The sequence below is a fragment of the Ananas comosus genome, linkage group 6, assembly GCF_001540865.1.
Source record: "Ananas comosus cultivar F153 linkage group 6, ASM154086v1, whole genome shotgun sequence".
NCBI classification, from domain to species: Eukaryota; Viridiplantae; Streptophyta; class Magnoliopsida; order Poales; family Bromeliaceae; genus Ananas; species Ananas comosus.
In genome coordinates, this window is record NC_033626.1 from 7,101,270 (window position 1) to 7,115,254 (window position 13,985).

The 13,985-nt window shown below is 36.5% G+C and overlaps 1 protein-coding gene across 3 annotated transcripts; it reads left to right on the forward strand.

The window, feature by feature from the left end:
- Positions 409–13,385, forward strand: LOC109711296 (protein TONSOKU). 3 transcript variants are annotated; one of them, XM_020234260.1, is made up of 20 exons: positions 418–928; positions 2,125–2,925; positions 3,193–3,369; positions 3,477–3,568; positions 3,698–3,796; positions 3,876–4,342; positions 4,822–4,862; positions 4,993–5,256; positions 5,860–6,004; positions 6,385–6,504; positions 6,856–6,956; positions 7,089–7,212; positions 7,732–7,844; positions 8,919–9,030; positions 9,285–9,389; positions 9,483–9,549; positions 9,634–9,754; positions 10,790–10,960; positions 12,070–12,187; positions 12,562–13,385. In XM_020234260.1, exons 1-20 carry the CDS (start codon positions 653–655, stop codon positions 13,014–13,016), a joined length of 3,969 nt encoding a protein of 1,322 aa, XP_020089849.1. In that variant the 5' UTR covers positions 418–652; the 3' UTR covers positions 13,017–13,385. The 3 variants fall into 3 exon arrangements, with proteins under 3 accessions (XP_020089851.1, XP_020089850.1, XP_020089849.1); XM_020234261.1 differs by lacking the exon at positions 10,790–10,960 and having other exon boundaries at positions 417–928; XM_020234262.1 differs by lacking the exons at positions 12,070–12,187; positions 12,562–13,385 and having other exon boundaries at positions 409–928; positions 10,785–10,932.

Here is a 13,985-nt window from a genome sequence, read left to right on the forward strand (position 1 = left end):
AATTAGAGGAAAAAATTTTCTGGGCATCGTGCCCATGGAAAGTAATTTAGGGATGCACCGGATGGCCGCCGCGTGGCACTCGGAGGCCTCGGATGGGCACTCCCCACGCGAGGCCCATCGCCCCTCTGCTCCGCGCTTTTGGGAGTGGTGGTGTTTTTTTTTGTGCACCCGGTGCACCATTTTTTACTTTAAAATTTTATTTTTTTAATTTTTAATTATAATCTAATATATATATATATATATTAAATTATATTTAAAAATAAAAAATAAAATTTTAAAGTAAAAGAGGTGAACCTGGTGCATCGGAAAAAAAATCCACTGTACCCGAGCAGCGGGATGATGGTTCCACGTGGCCCCGGTGCCACATGGCGTCCATCCGAAATATCCCCAAATAATTTCATATGGACATCGTGTCCATAAAATTTTTGCCCTCCAATTTATGCCCATACGCGCAATAACTTTAATTTCTAATTATTCTATTCCCAAAAGCTTTGGCGGGAAAAACCCTTCTCACCCCCACCCGCTCCCTCTTCTCCTCCATCCTCTCCCATTTCCGTCTTCCCAGAAACCCTAGCTCCGCAAAACCCTAACCCTAATCGGAGGAAGAAGAGAGGCCGAGACTGCGAAGGGATCGAATCGATCGTCGTCGTCGATGGGGAGGGGGGAGGAGGAGGAGCTGAGGGCGGCGAAGCGGGGGTTCCGCGAGGCGGAGCGGGAGGGGAACCACGAGGAGGAGGCGCGGTGGGCGAACGTGGTGGGCGACATCCTCAAGCGGCGCGGGGAGTACGTCGAGGCCCTCCGATGGCTCCGCATCGACTACGAGGTCTCCGTGAAGCACCTCCCCCAGAAGCAGCTTCTCCCCACGTGCCAATCCCTCGGCGAGGTCTACCTCCGCCTCGATCGGTTCAAGGAAGCCCTAGTTTACCAGGTTCCCCCACCGATCTGTTTTTTTTTTTTTGGGTTTTCGTAGCTGCTATTGTTGGTCCTGTTTGTAGGGTGAGGTGCTGTTTGATGAATTGCTGTTTGAGAAGTGTTATTGGGAGACACAATATGTTAATTTTACCCTCAGCAGCTTCTCTGTGCAGCAGAGCTTCTGCTTTTGGGCCTCAAATTCGCATTGTTTCTTTTTGCTTCTAACAGATGATGCGGAATTTTCTGATTGCCAAATGCTTTTTTCTATTGGTAATTGCAGCCGAAAGCAGAAGCAGAGGCTTTGTCAAATAAGCCCTGTGTTTCCTATGAATCTGGCGACTTGAGGATTAATGATTGGTTACTCCTTGGGGTCATGGTATAGAGGTTTGGAGATTGAGAAATTGCGTGTTGCGCTTATGAAAAGACTTTAATCTGATGCTTGTTGGGTTTTGTGAGAAATATCTATCTTTCCCGAGTTTGGGTTAAATAATAATATGACGAAATACACTGTCAGCAGCTTCCTACTTCCTAGTACTTCGACTACTTCAACAATGTTGGATTAAATTGCTTTTGAGAGCGTCTGATTCTCGCTAAGAATTCTGTATTGTGATCTTTGGGAACAATAATGTGGCCTTTTTGCTTTTGCTACTCGCTGGTATCCTTGTAGGTATCCTTGTAGGGAAAACTTGAATCTTCATAAATCTTCTTTTTGGCATACTTCAAGTTGGAACCTTCTTTTTGGCATGCTCCAAGTTACACTTCACCGCTCTACTGTTCAAAGTGTGGCAGTCTACCACATGGGCATTTTGGTCATTAGGACTTGCTGTTGTGTGTCATTAGATTTGCGCATGCAAAAGTCATTTGACTCGCTAAGAACATTGTTAGTGAGGACTGAGGAATTAATTCCTTGAACTTAGTGAAGTTTTCTAATTTGTCACATGATTGTCACGTCTGCAACCTAGCAGAAATTTTAACCAATAGACCCTAACGGGAAATTGAAACAACTACAGTAAAGCACTAAGACAACATAGTTTTACACTTTGAACCATGGGGTGGTAAAGTCGAACTGGGTAATACACATGGGGCCTATCCAATGCTTTCCAATTCTAATTTCTTTGCATGTCATTTATAAAATTTGCTGAAGATATTCAAATTGTTTCCCAGCCAAGTGGTTCTTTCTTGCCAAATGATATTTGTTTTCTTAAATTCCAGAAGAAGCATCTACAACTTGCCAAGGATTCTGATGACCTTATTGAGCAGCAAAGAGCCAGCACGCAACTTGGCAGAACTTACCATGAAATGTTCCTAAGATCTGAGAATGACCATCATGCCATACGGAATGCCAAAAAGTATTTTAAATCAGCAATGAAACTCGCACGGACTTTGAAGGAGAATCCTGCTTGTTCGAAATCCTCCTTCTTTCTCAAGGAATTTATTGATGCGCATAACAACATAGGAATGCTCGAAATGGACCTTGATAATTTAGAAGAAGCAGAGAAAATTCTTCTTCAAGGTCTAAAGATATGTGATGATGAAGAAGTAACCGAAAATGATGATGGGCGCAGCAGGCTTAACCACAATCTAGGAAGTCTTTACATCGAGCTGCGTGATTGGAGGAAAGCTAGAGAGCATATTGAAAGGGACATTTTAATATGTAAAAAAATATGTCACCCTCAAGGTGAAGCAAAGGGCTTCATAAATCTAGGGGAGTTGCATTACCGGGTGCAGAAGTATGATGATGCGACTCTTTGTTATCAGAAAGCGCTCGATATTGCAAAATGCATGGAAGATGAAGATGCGTTAGTTGATCAGATTAATCAGAACATCAACACTGTTAAAGAAGCCGCCAAAGTGCTTGAGGAGTTGAAGAAAGATGAGCAAAAACTTAAAAAGCTAATGAGGACTGCATCAGATTCTCATGGGACAGCAAATGAAAGAAAATGTCTACTGGAGCTGAATACGTGCCTTGATGGTCTGATTGAGAAGTCCAGCATGATATTTGCATGGCCTAAAGTACGTGTTTTCTGCTTCCATAATCTTGATACCTTGTTCTTTTTTTCCCTTTTCTGTCATGGTATTTGCAATTGCTTTGTTAGCTGTTAGTATTTCTTAATTCACGAAGTTGTCAATGTAAATGTTACTAACTAACCTGGCCAGAGAAATTTCAGAAAATTGCTGTATAAGTACAAATCCTGTCTTTGTAACAAATTGAAATACTCTTCCTTTTCTTGCAACTGACATTAGAGATATCACTTACGAGTGCTCTCCTTTATGCTTTAGCATAGAGAAATTGCTAAAAGGAAGAAAAGGGTGGCCACTGAACTCTGTGATAAGGAAAAGCTAAGCGATTCTTTTCTGGCTATTGGGGAGTCATATCAAAAGCTCAGAAACTTCAGTAAAGCTCGCAAGTGGTATATGAAGAGTTGGAATATTTACCGGTCAATTGGAAACCTGGAGGTAAGTTTAGTTTTGCTAGGAAACTCCATTCAACTTGGAGAAGCTTCTTGAGAAGCTCACTGTTGCAATTCATGTCAAATGAAATTATTGTTACTCAATGATTTCAGGGGCAGGCATTAGCAAAAATAAACATTGGGGAGGTCCTGGACTCTTCTGGTGATTGGGCTGGTGCATTGCAGGCATTCGAGGAAGGCTACAGGCAATACCTCAATGCTTCTGTCATTCTTTTCTCTACGCATTAATAGTGTCAGTATTACTTTTAATGTTGTGTTCTCTATGAACAAAGTTTATGTCCTTGATTTCCCTTGTTCATTTTTATTGTTTCCAGAATTGCAGTACAAGGCAACCTGACAACTGTTCAACTTTCAGCACTTGAGAACATGCACTACAGCCACATGATTAGATTTGATAATGTTGAAGAAGCAAGGTAGATTGCTGGTAGATGAATCTATTTACTAATATATATAGTATGGTCAAATCTGAAATACAGGTAATTTCTACTTCAGGAAGCTGCAACAAGATATTCACCATTTGAGACAATTACTAAAAGAAGATGCATTTAAAGGCACAGAGAGCGATTACTGCTCTGAAACTGAAACAGAAGGTGGTGATGTATCTGATGATTTACCTCGTGTGTGCACTCATTCTAATATAGATAGGCCTGCTACAAGTAGGGCTACTGAGGATTTTGATGAGGACATTCCTCTGGCTTCACTAGTTCATCAAAACAAGAATTTGTCCAAGATCAAGGCATCTCAGTCACATTCTCTTGTCATGAAAACCGGCAAACCATCTAATTTTCTTGAATCTCCTTCGGAAAGTATAAGAAAATCATATGATGACCACGAGTCTGCTGGTCGCAAGCGTATTCGAGTAGTCATCTCTGACGATGAAGCTGATGAGCCGAACACGATGGATCAATCCAAGAGACCTCTTAGATGTCCAGTTGAGAATACGAGTACAGCTAGTAGAGGTTGGTCAAGGAATTGCCATTTCCTACTTAAACGTTGACTCTTCAATTATCTGTAGTTTTTCAGATAAAATGTGTGAAGAGTCTATCCTGGTGTTGGGACATAGTTCCAGAATCCAAACATTCTCAAATAAACACTTGAGTCCTCAAACTTTCTCATATACTGCAATTCCATCTTTGGCCACCGAAAATATTCTGACAACACATAACCTCTTCCTGTGAAATGATCTTTTTCAGCCTCTTTCAATTACACAGAAGTAAGGAAGTCATTTTGTAGGAATTGTCATCACTTTAATGGTCTAGATTTTTTTTGGTGGTAAGAAGAGGATTTGCAATATACAAGAAAGTTTAGGAACTAAATTTTTAAAATGAAAAGTTCAGGGAGTAAGTTGTTTTGTCGGGACTATCTGTACATTTTGCCTTACTTTTTCCTGTTTTCTCTTTTATTGAGAATTAAAGTATCTTTTTATTGTAATTTACAGAGAAGAGGAAGGATGAGGCCTTTGAAACTGCCAAAGAGCAGGTAATTCTCAAATTCTTTAAGCTAAGATGTCTCATTGTCTTCAAGTCCATGTGTTTGGCTTAGCTGACAAATTTAAATGATACCTAGAAATTTCCTGTAAAGCCAACTACTGGAACTCTTTATTTGGCAGGCTGCTTCACAATCTAGTGGGTCCAAAGATGTACACAGTGCTTGTATGCCTACCCCTATTGAAGAAAGTATTTGTTCGTTTAAATCAAAAAGCCCTGTATGTACTGCTGATAATGTCTTAGACTCTGGAGCTTCTAGCGGAGGAAGAGCCTCTGAATCCAAATGTGCTGCAATTGGATCCAAATCTGATAGAGGTCTGGTCCCTCAGAGTCTGGTAGAAAGTCATTATGGTGCAGGCTTCAATACATCTGACGATGATCACGATGTAAGCTATCTTATTTTCACATCTTGCTACCAATTAATGGGTAAAATAAACTTATTGTACATATTCACTATTTGATTGTTTGCAAGAACATTATATTCCACATTTCCAGTATGTTTTCTGCTTCATTGTAGCTCGGATGAAGTTTCTCCTGGTTGCTAGTTTAGTTGCAATATGTTTATTTGTTTACTTTTATTAGTATTCATGGCAGCAATAAAATAAGATCAATCACTAAGATCCACAAAAATATCATCCTTGTAAACCTTGTAGAAGGCTCGATCGTTATACTCTTGGCCATTGCATAGAGTAGTAGAGGAAATTAAGCCTAAGAATTATATCTTCACACATGTTAACATGCTATCTCTCTGCAATAGCTTAACAAGATTAAGATGATTTTCCTTACCAGTCCCTTTTGCTCTCCTCTTTCTTTGCTTGAGTGAACTCTTGCGTACACATTAGCAGATAATCATTTTCTTGAAGTTCCAAGTAGCAGATAATTCCTAACCAATTTTAGTCAAGAAGTACAGTAACCTTTCTTCAATATTGAGACTTGGTTGAGAATCTTTCCAGTTGTTTGCTATTGACATCTTTCTTAATTTGTGACAGTTTTTGGCCTTTAAAGTTGGTGACAAAGTGATTTATCTTGATGTGACTTCTTACATATGTGAGGACTATTTGAACATTGAATCTCTGAAAGTTGAAGTTGCGTGCATATGTTATCTTCAATATTCTGAAGAAAGGAGGTCCAAAGGTATTCTTCAAGTGTCCATTCTTAGTAGTGAATTATGTTGTTCTTGAATTCTTTGAGCCTTAACCTTAATGATAGGTGCCATGTTAAATCCTAGAGAATTATTGTCTTATCTTGAATTTTGCAGTTTTTTATGATTAATGTGGGATGTTCTTGTGTTGGTGCTGTTTCATTTTTCTTTTTTTTTTGTAGAAAAAATCTAAATCAATGCTCAAAGGTTCTATGCTTCAAGTTACCATTCTGGGAATTTCTTTTTCCACTTGATGGAATATAAGACGTTCATTAGACCAAATCTTGCGATGTCATGCTAACTATGTTTATATCATGATATCTACCATCTAAATTGTTATTTTGTTCTTCTAACTTGCATTGCATTCTGTCAGGATTGTTGCCTATTATTGGACATCTAAAGTATTGCGGTGAAGCTTTAGATACTTTGGAATCAGTTGAACATGTTAAGCAGCTTGCTTGTGAACAAAAATGTATTGAAGTAAATATCGACGGTAAGCATTAATTGTTTTTGTTTATTCTTTTATGGGTAATTAATCCTTGTTTTGAGAAAAAAAATTATTCATGTGCGTTATGTTTACTACATTGAAGCCAAAAGATAGTTCTATCCGCTGTTCCTTCATTTGGATTGCTATTGATACTGTTTGAATATATGTTGCTTATGTTTTTATGAAGTATACCCATCTTTTTTTGCTTTTTCATCATCGAAATGTAATGCTTAATCAAGCTAGCATGCTGCTACTTTCTTTAGCGAGGATTAGGAAAATAGCCATTATATTTGCTATGCTTATAATGGAATTATCTTTGATATCTTTCTACAATTTTTAATGGTTTAATTCCTGAAGGATGGGTCCCAAAACGGCTGATGAAATTGTATGTTGATTACTGTGCAAAGTTGTCAGAAGCACCCAATCTGAAGTTGCTGAAAAAGCTATATCACTTAGAGGTATCACATTTGTCTTTTGTTAGTGTACCTTTGTGGTTCTTCCTTGTTTGAAATATTTCTTGAAGTTGATGTAATTACTTGGTACAATTGGTTTACCGTACTTATCATGACTTCTTTGTTTGCTAATAATAGGTCTCGGAGGATGAAGTCATTGTATCTGATTGTGGATTGCAGGACCTTTCTGTGATACCTTTGCTAAATGCCCTAGAAGCACATAAAACAATGGCCGTCTTAGACTTTTCCCATAATTTGCTAGGTATGGTTGCTAACCATAGCAAGCATATGTCATAGAAGATATTGGTCGGCTTACAATTAAGACCTTGTATGATTGTTATTATTATTATTCTTTTACGATTTCTTGGACTTTTTCTGCTTCTTTCTATTGTGTGAACTTGAGAGGATTATTCACCTGTTCAAGGATGTAAGTGTTGTGGCACGGAGTCATGCCGGAAACTTGCCGGCACGGTGCATGCCGATGCGTGCTGGTCACAAAAAATTCATGTGTGCCGACACATAATAGAATGAAATATTTATTTTCTTTAGCAACAAAATGTTCTAACTGTTTATTATGTACTTTTATCAAATCTTTTGAATTTTATTGAGAAAATTACTTACTAATTTAAAGAGTAGAGGGTTTTGAGATGTGCCCTTAGCACGAGGGCTGGATTATGCTGATATCTTGTTGGCATGATACGATATAATGGATATGGTCTGTGCCGATGGACACTTAAATCCTTGCACCTGCTTATACTCTTGCTTACAAATATTTTTGTAGGGAATGACACAATTGAGAAGCTCCAGCAAATATTTACATCATCAAGCCAAAAGTATGGTGGCTTGACGTTGGATTTGCATTTCAATCGATTTGGTCCAACTGCTCTATTCCAGGTGTTTACAAGTTTAACCAGCTTTCCTTTAGGGTGTTATATGTAATGGTGCATCCTAACTGGTTGTTCTCTAGGTATTGTTTGGACGAACGTATAAGGGGGCTTATTACCTCTTATTCGCCCAAACGCCGAGGGGAACACTTGTTCCCCTCTTAACGAGTTATTCTGGAATAATTTGTTAAGGGTGGAACCACTATTCTCTCTCTTGTTCCTTTAGTAATAAATAATTATACAATATTATCAATTAAATTTATTATATATTAACATATTTATTAATTAAGTAGCTAACTAACTAACCACTTAACTTATTAAACTAATAAATATTTAGTTAACTATTTGAGCAATTAGTTTATTAGTTATAATTAATTAGCTAATTAAAAAGTAAATTATTTGATGTGCTTATCTAGTTACTAATATTAATATTAATTAACCAATTAATATTTTGACTAATCTAAGTAATTTCTTAACTAATTATCTAACAAAATAAATTAGTAAATTATTAATTAATTAATAAGGAAACATGTTTTTTATAATTAATTATTAATTAATGTGCCTCTCCATTATCTTATACAATATTCATTTGCCCCTTAATTAATTTATTTACCTTATAAATTATTATTTAATTAATACTTTGATGTTAATTAATTATGTAAAATATTTTTATTTTAAAATTGTTATTATTCATATTCCCACTGTATCAGTCTAACCATCTAAACGTTATTTTTCTTATTTTTGGGACTGACTCAATTCTTAGTCAAACACAAAGTTGGTCTAATTCCTGCTTATTCCAGTAATTGTACCAGTACTATAATAAGAACAATTTATTTCTGAATCAAACAATACCTAAAGATTTGAACATAGTATCTCAGTATATGAATTACAATATATCATGGCATTGCCGCATGGATTTGAAGGGCACAGTAAAGGACGGCTGATATATTCTTCCTTACATTAATGCTGGGATAATTGGATACATATACCATATTTAATATGTACAACTATTCTTCTTCTTTCCAGTATACACCATTCTTTCTATGTAGGTATACAATATAACTCCTTTCCTACTAATCTACAGATATGCGAGTGTGCTGTTATGTGTGCGCGGCTGGAAGTACTTAACCTCTCTGGAAATCGCCTTACTGATGCATGCAGTTCATACCTTTCAACAATTTTGCAAAATTGCAAAGGTGTGTTATGCTTCAAAGTGCCGATGTTGACTTTTACAAATTTTGTTTATTGGCTCACTGAGACAATCTAATCTATCATGAAACCTTATATGATTAGGACCGAAGCTTTATTTAACAAAGGTCTTATCACATAAGCTGTCTTCTTGTTCTTTTTCTATTTCTTCATTCGTGTTGGAACTTGCTTTTCCCTTCTTTAATCACATGTATATTTCCTCTAATAGAACTTGCTTTATTTTTTTCTTTTTTTTTTGTAGCGCTTTACAGTTTAAATATAGAGCAGTGTTCTGTCACATCGAGAACGATTCAGAAGATCGCAGATGCACTGCATGATGGGTCTGTCCTTTCACATTTGTCAATAGGTACTCTTATGGTATTGAGTTTCCCACCCGAGATAAAGTTGGGTTTTTGCTAAATTGATCTACTTAGTAGTTTGGAATCTCTGGTTTTAACAGGTAAAAACAATCCTATAACTGGAAATGCCATGGTTAATCTCTTCTCCAAACTTGCGTCCTTAAAAAGGTTAGTAATTTACTTTTATATTTTCAGGACCTGATAGTGCCCGAAGATTTGATAAGCCAAATCGTTTAACTTTGAATTTTGTAGATTTTCAGAACTGAGCCTGACTGGTTTAAGACTTAACAAGATGATGGTTGATCACCTCTGTCAGCTTGCTCAATCCTCAAATCTTTCAGTATTATTGCTTGGTGGGACTTATATTGGAGATGTGAGTTGACATTTTCCTGATATTCCCTTAAAAATAGTAATGTGATATGTAAACAAACCCCTGCCAAATTATCTAGTTACACACATATACCTGCACAATCTGAATTTTCATATTTGGTATTTTCTAACATTTATATTCTTGTATGTACAGAAGTTCCCTTATTTAGGAAGTTTTTCTTATACAATTTCAACTTCACCTCATAAATTGAATGATTCCTCAAATTAAAAGGTATTTATGTAAGAAACTACAATGTCCTGGGTACACACACACACACAGAGGCACACACATGCACACGCGTGCGCGTGCACACACACAGACACAAACGCACAAGCACACATGCGCGCGCACACGCGGACAAACACACATACACACAGCATGCACGCACGCATCCGCGGGCACGGGCATGCACACACATACTCATGAGTCAATTTTGATGATAGATCTATTAAATCGACGATTCATACCGTTAAAAATGATCTTAGATCGTTTGAAATAACTAGAAACTTAATATCATGATTTAAAAAAAAAATATTATTCACTCTCTCAAGAGGATATAAATTGAACAGTTAAAATCGAACGACCTTCTCAAAATAGAGGATCGGGTTATTCGATTCAAAGGCGGAGTTATTGATCTTGATCTAGATAATCAATAGAATTTTCTACCAAAACGCCATACCGGCTGTTAAAGTTGTCAATTTTGAAACTTTTTCATCATAAGGTAGATAGTGTCAAAAAAAATCATAAAATTTGGTTTCTAACAACATCAAATGCTCTAAATTTTATTTAATGATATGGATTATCTGTCGGGGAGCTATATCATCTAAAACAACCTATTAACATGAACCTATTAACATGAAGGCGATCATCCTCACAATAGTAGTTAGACTATATATGTATATAGCATGAAGTGCTTGGTGCTATTAAAAGCACGCCAGCCTCTCCCTCTCTCTCTCTTTCTTTATATATATATATATATATATATATTCATAATACTAATTTACCTGTCAATGTTATTGTATGTCTCTCTTAGTGCAGGACGGAGCTGTAAGATTAACTGAGGCATTATCCTGTGGATCTCGAGAATTGCTGAAGTTAGATATATCAGATTGTGGGTTAATATCTAAGGATTTTACAAAATTGTGTGCAAGTTTCACTGCACTCGGCATTATTGAATTGAACCTGGGACATTGTTATATCCGCAAAGAGGTTAATTTTATCATCTTTAACTAATAGAAATGTCTTTAAAAAATAATGCTTCTGCAGGAAGCTATTTTCTGCTACTCTAGGCAGGGGTGTACATGGTTTGGAACCAAGCCGAACCAAACCACATAAGACTATTGAGGTCGGATTATATGGTGTTCGGTCTGATTCGGTTTTAAAATTTACTAAAATTTAGTTTTCAGTCTTGGTTCGGTTTGAACACGTTTCTTAACCGAACTGAACTAAAAACCAAATTTTACACACACACACACACACACACACACACACTCATTTCTTCTAAACTATTTATTAAATTTTATATTTATGATCAAATCTTGATTATATATCAACACATTTTTCAAAATTCTATGTTTATAATTAATTTTTTTATGTGTGATTTCGTAATGATTCAATTTTTAATCTTAAATTATAAATTAAATCTAAAAAAATCTAAAAATTAATTGCAAAACCGAACCAAATCGAACCAAACTGAATTCCGTTTGGTTTGGATTGATTCTGAGTATAAATCGATCTGGTTTGGTTTTAAATTTTTTTCAAACTGAAAAATTCTGTTCGGTTTGGAATTTGCCTGGAAATCGAACCAAACCGAACCTTTTACACCCCTAATATCTAGGTGCAACTAGAGGCTCCGCAAACCAATGAAAGTTGTTGAACACTGCCTTTTGCTTGCATGATTACCAGAAAAAAGAAATACTTGAGCTTTTGATCATGGGCAATTTATTGTGTAAACAACTTAAAATCCACTCAATAGCTTTTTGCCGCAACAAAAGTAGAAGCTTTAAACTAGAGCTTTTGTTTTTCAGGTGTAGAAGCCTATTTCAGCTTCTTACTATATGAAAAGCTCTAGCACTTTAGTTTGCCAAACATAGCTTCAAGTACTTATTTATTTATTTATTTATTTTGAATGGAGGTTCTAGGGCTTTTTGTTTATTTATTTACTTTTGCTAATCAAGTAGTTTAATTGCCTGTTCCTTTAATCGTTGTAAAGCTTGTTAATCAACAGTATATTCCTTTTTTTGCCTTTTGTTAGCAATATAATTGCCGATAATTTTGCACTTTTGATTCTCTCATCATCTTTTGATGATCTTGAACAGGGTTGTGATCCGCTTGTTTCTTGGATAATGGACTCTCGATGCTGTCTCAAGTCTCTGATCCTCAACAGCTGCTCTCTCGGGCTTGCAGGGATAATTCGAATACTTGAGTCTGTACCAGGTCAGACAACCTCTAAACCTTCTCTCTCTCTCTCTCTCTCTCTCTCTCTCTCTCTCTCTCTCTCTCACATCAACCACCCCCCAAAATAAAAATCAAAATAAAAATTATTTAAACACCGTCCTTTGGAAGTTCAAGTTTTCTAAAGATGCTTGTTATTTAATAATGGTATTAAAGCAATCCTCAGATTGGGCGTATTTGCACTTTTCCATATTGCTATCATTTAATTTTCACTTATTTAATCCAAACGGACATATCAAAAGATGCTGAGCCCAAACGTGAGGGATGGTGCCAAATTATGAAATATTAAAGCACTAATATTTCATTTCCTCTCTCACTACGTCGTCTATGCTGATCATCTCATTGCTTTCTTTCAGAAAACAACACTTTGGAAGAACTCTATTTGGCTGGGAACGATTATATAACACTCGAAAGAGCCTTGCAGTATGATCGAGAAGCTGAAGCAGCTAAGAATACATCCATAGGAAATGGAGAGTGCAATAATATGGAAGTGGCCGATAGTGAAGATGACGATGAAATGAGTGAGGAGGACGGAGAGTGTTGGAGCTCGTGGCTGAGGAACTTGCGTGGCTGTCGGTCGATCCGCAATTTTGCTATCTCTGTAGCGTTGGCGGAGCGGCTGAACATGCTCGATCTAAGTCAAAACGGGTTAGAGGACGAAATCATAGAGTCGTTATACTCTGCTTGGTCATCTAATTCGGGTCCAAGACGTGGTGGTAGGGCCCTTAAGCATGTTAGTGCCGGGGTAGTTCATTTTTATGTCGAGGGGAAGAGGTGTTGCGGATTGAGATCTTGCTGTCGAAGAGACTAAAGATTTAGCAGATCATTGGATGGAGAGGTCCCTTTTTGCCTTCTTTTAGTTCACAGTTAGGTTGTATTAACTACTTTCATGTTGATAGGTTTAGTTATATAATGCATAGAGTAAATTCTTGACTTGTAACCGAGTAAAAGTAAGAGAAAGGAAAAGCAGAAATCTTTCAAGCTCACTAAAAACCTTGTGACTTTTGATGCTACATTATTAATCTGTATGTGTAAACATAATATTTATACACTGAAGGACAACCTGTTGTAGTATTCTAGTGACAGCAAGCCGGCTGATCTGAAATAAGACTTGTAACGACGGGTTGTTTGGTTCGGTCAGAGTTTATGCAGAAGTGTTGTTCGAGTTGAATTAGCTGAATAACTGATAATTTTTTAGCCCTAATTGCTTTTGTGCTGGCTGCTGGTGGAAGAAGCATCAAATTATATCTTCTGTTTTTAAGAAATTGGAGCTTATTTTGGCTCCCATGTTTCAGCAAAACCTTTCAAACAAGATAAAAGCAAAGCATACAGAACTCAGCTTAACTATAGATTGTTTTGAGTTGGGTATCCAATTTTTTAAAAAAATTTTGATTTTACCAGCTAATTTTTTAATTTGTTTGATTTGAGTCGGTCAACAACGATACTTTGATTTTGAAATTTGAATGCGTCGTTTATCTTTACATTACAGGTTAAGTTAATATACTTCATACAATTTTGGCGGCTATAAATTAACAAGTAATTAGTTTGAATTTGAAGTCAAATTACTCTTGACCCACTCAAATCAACTAAATTGAAAGGTAGGATAGTAAAATAAAAATTTTAAAAGATTGGATAATTAATTCAAAATGCTCTATTGTTTAGATAAGTTTTGTACCTTTTTATCTTTAAACAATTGCTTTTTGAAGCTAGTTAGTCGGTCTAAGAAGGGATCGGTGTACGCCTTTTTTGGTCTTTGTTTTCATTTATTTACAAGTTTCGG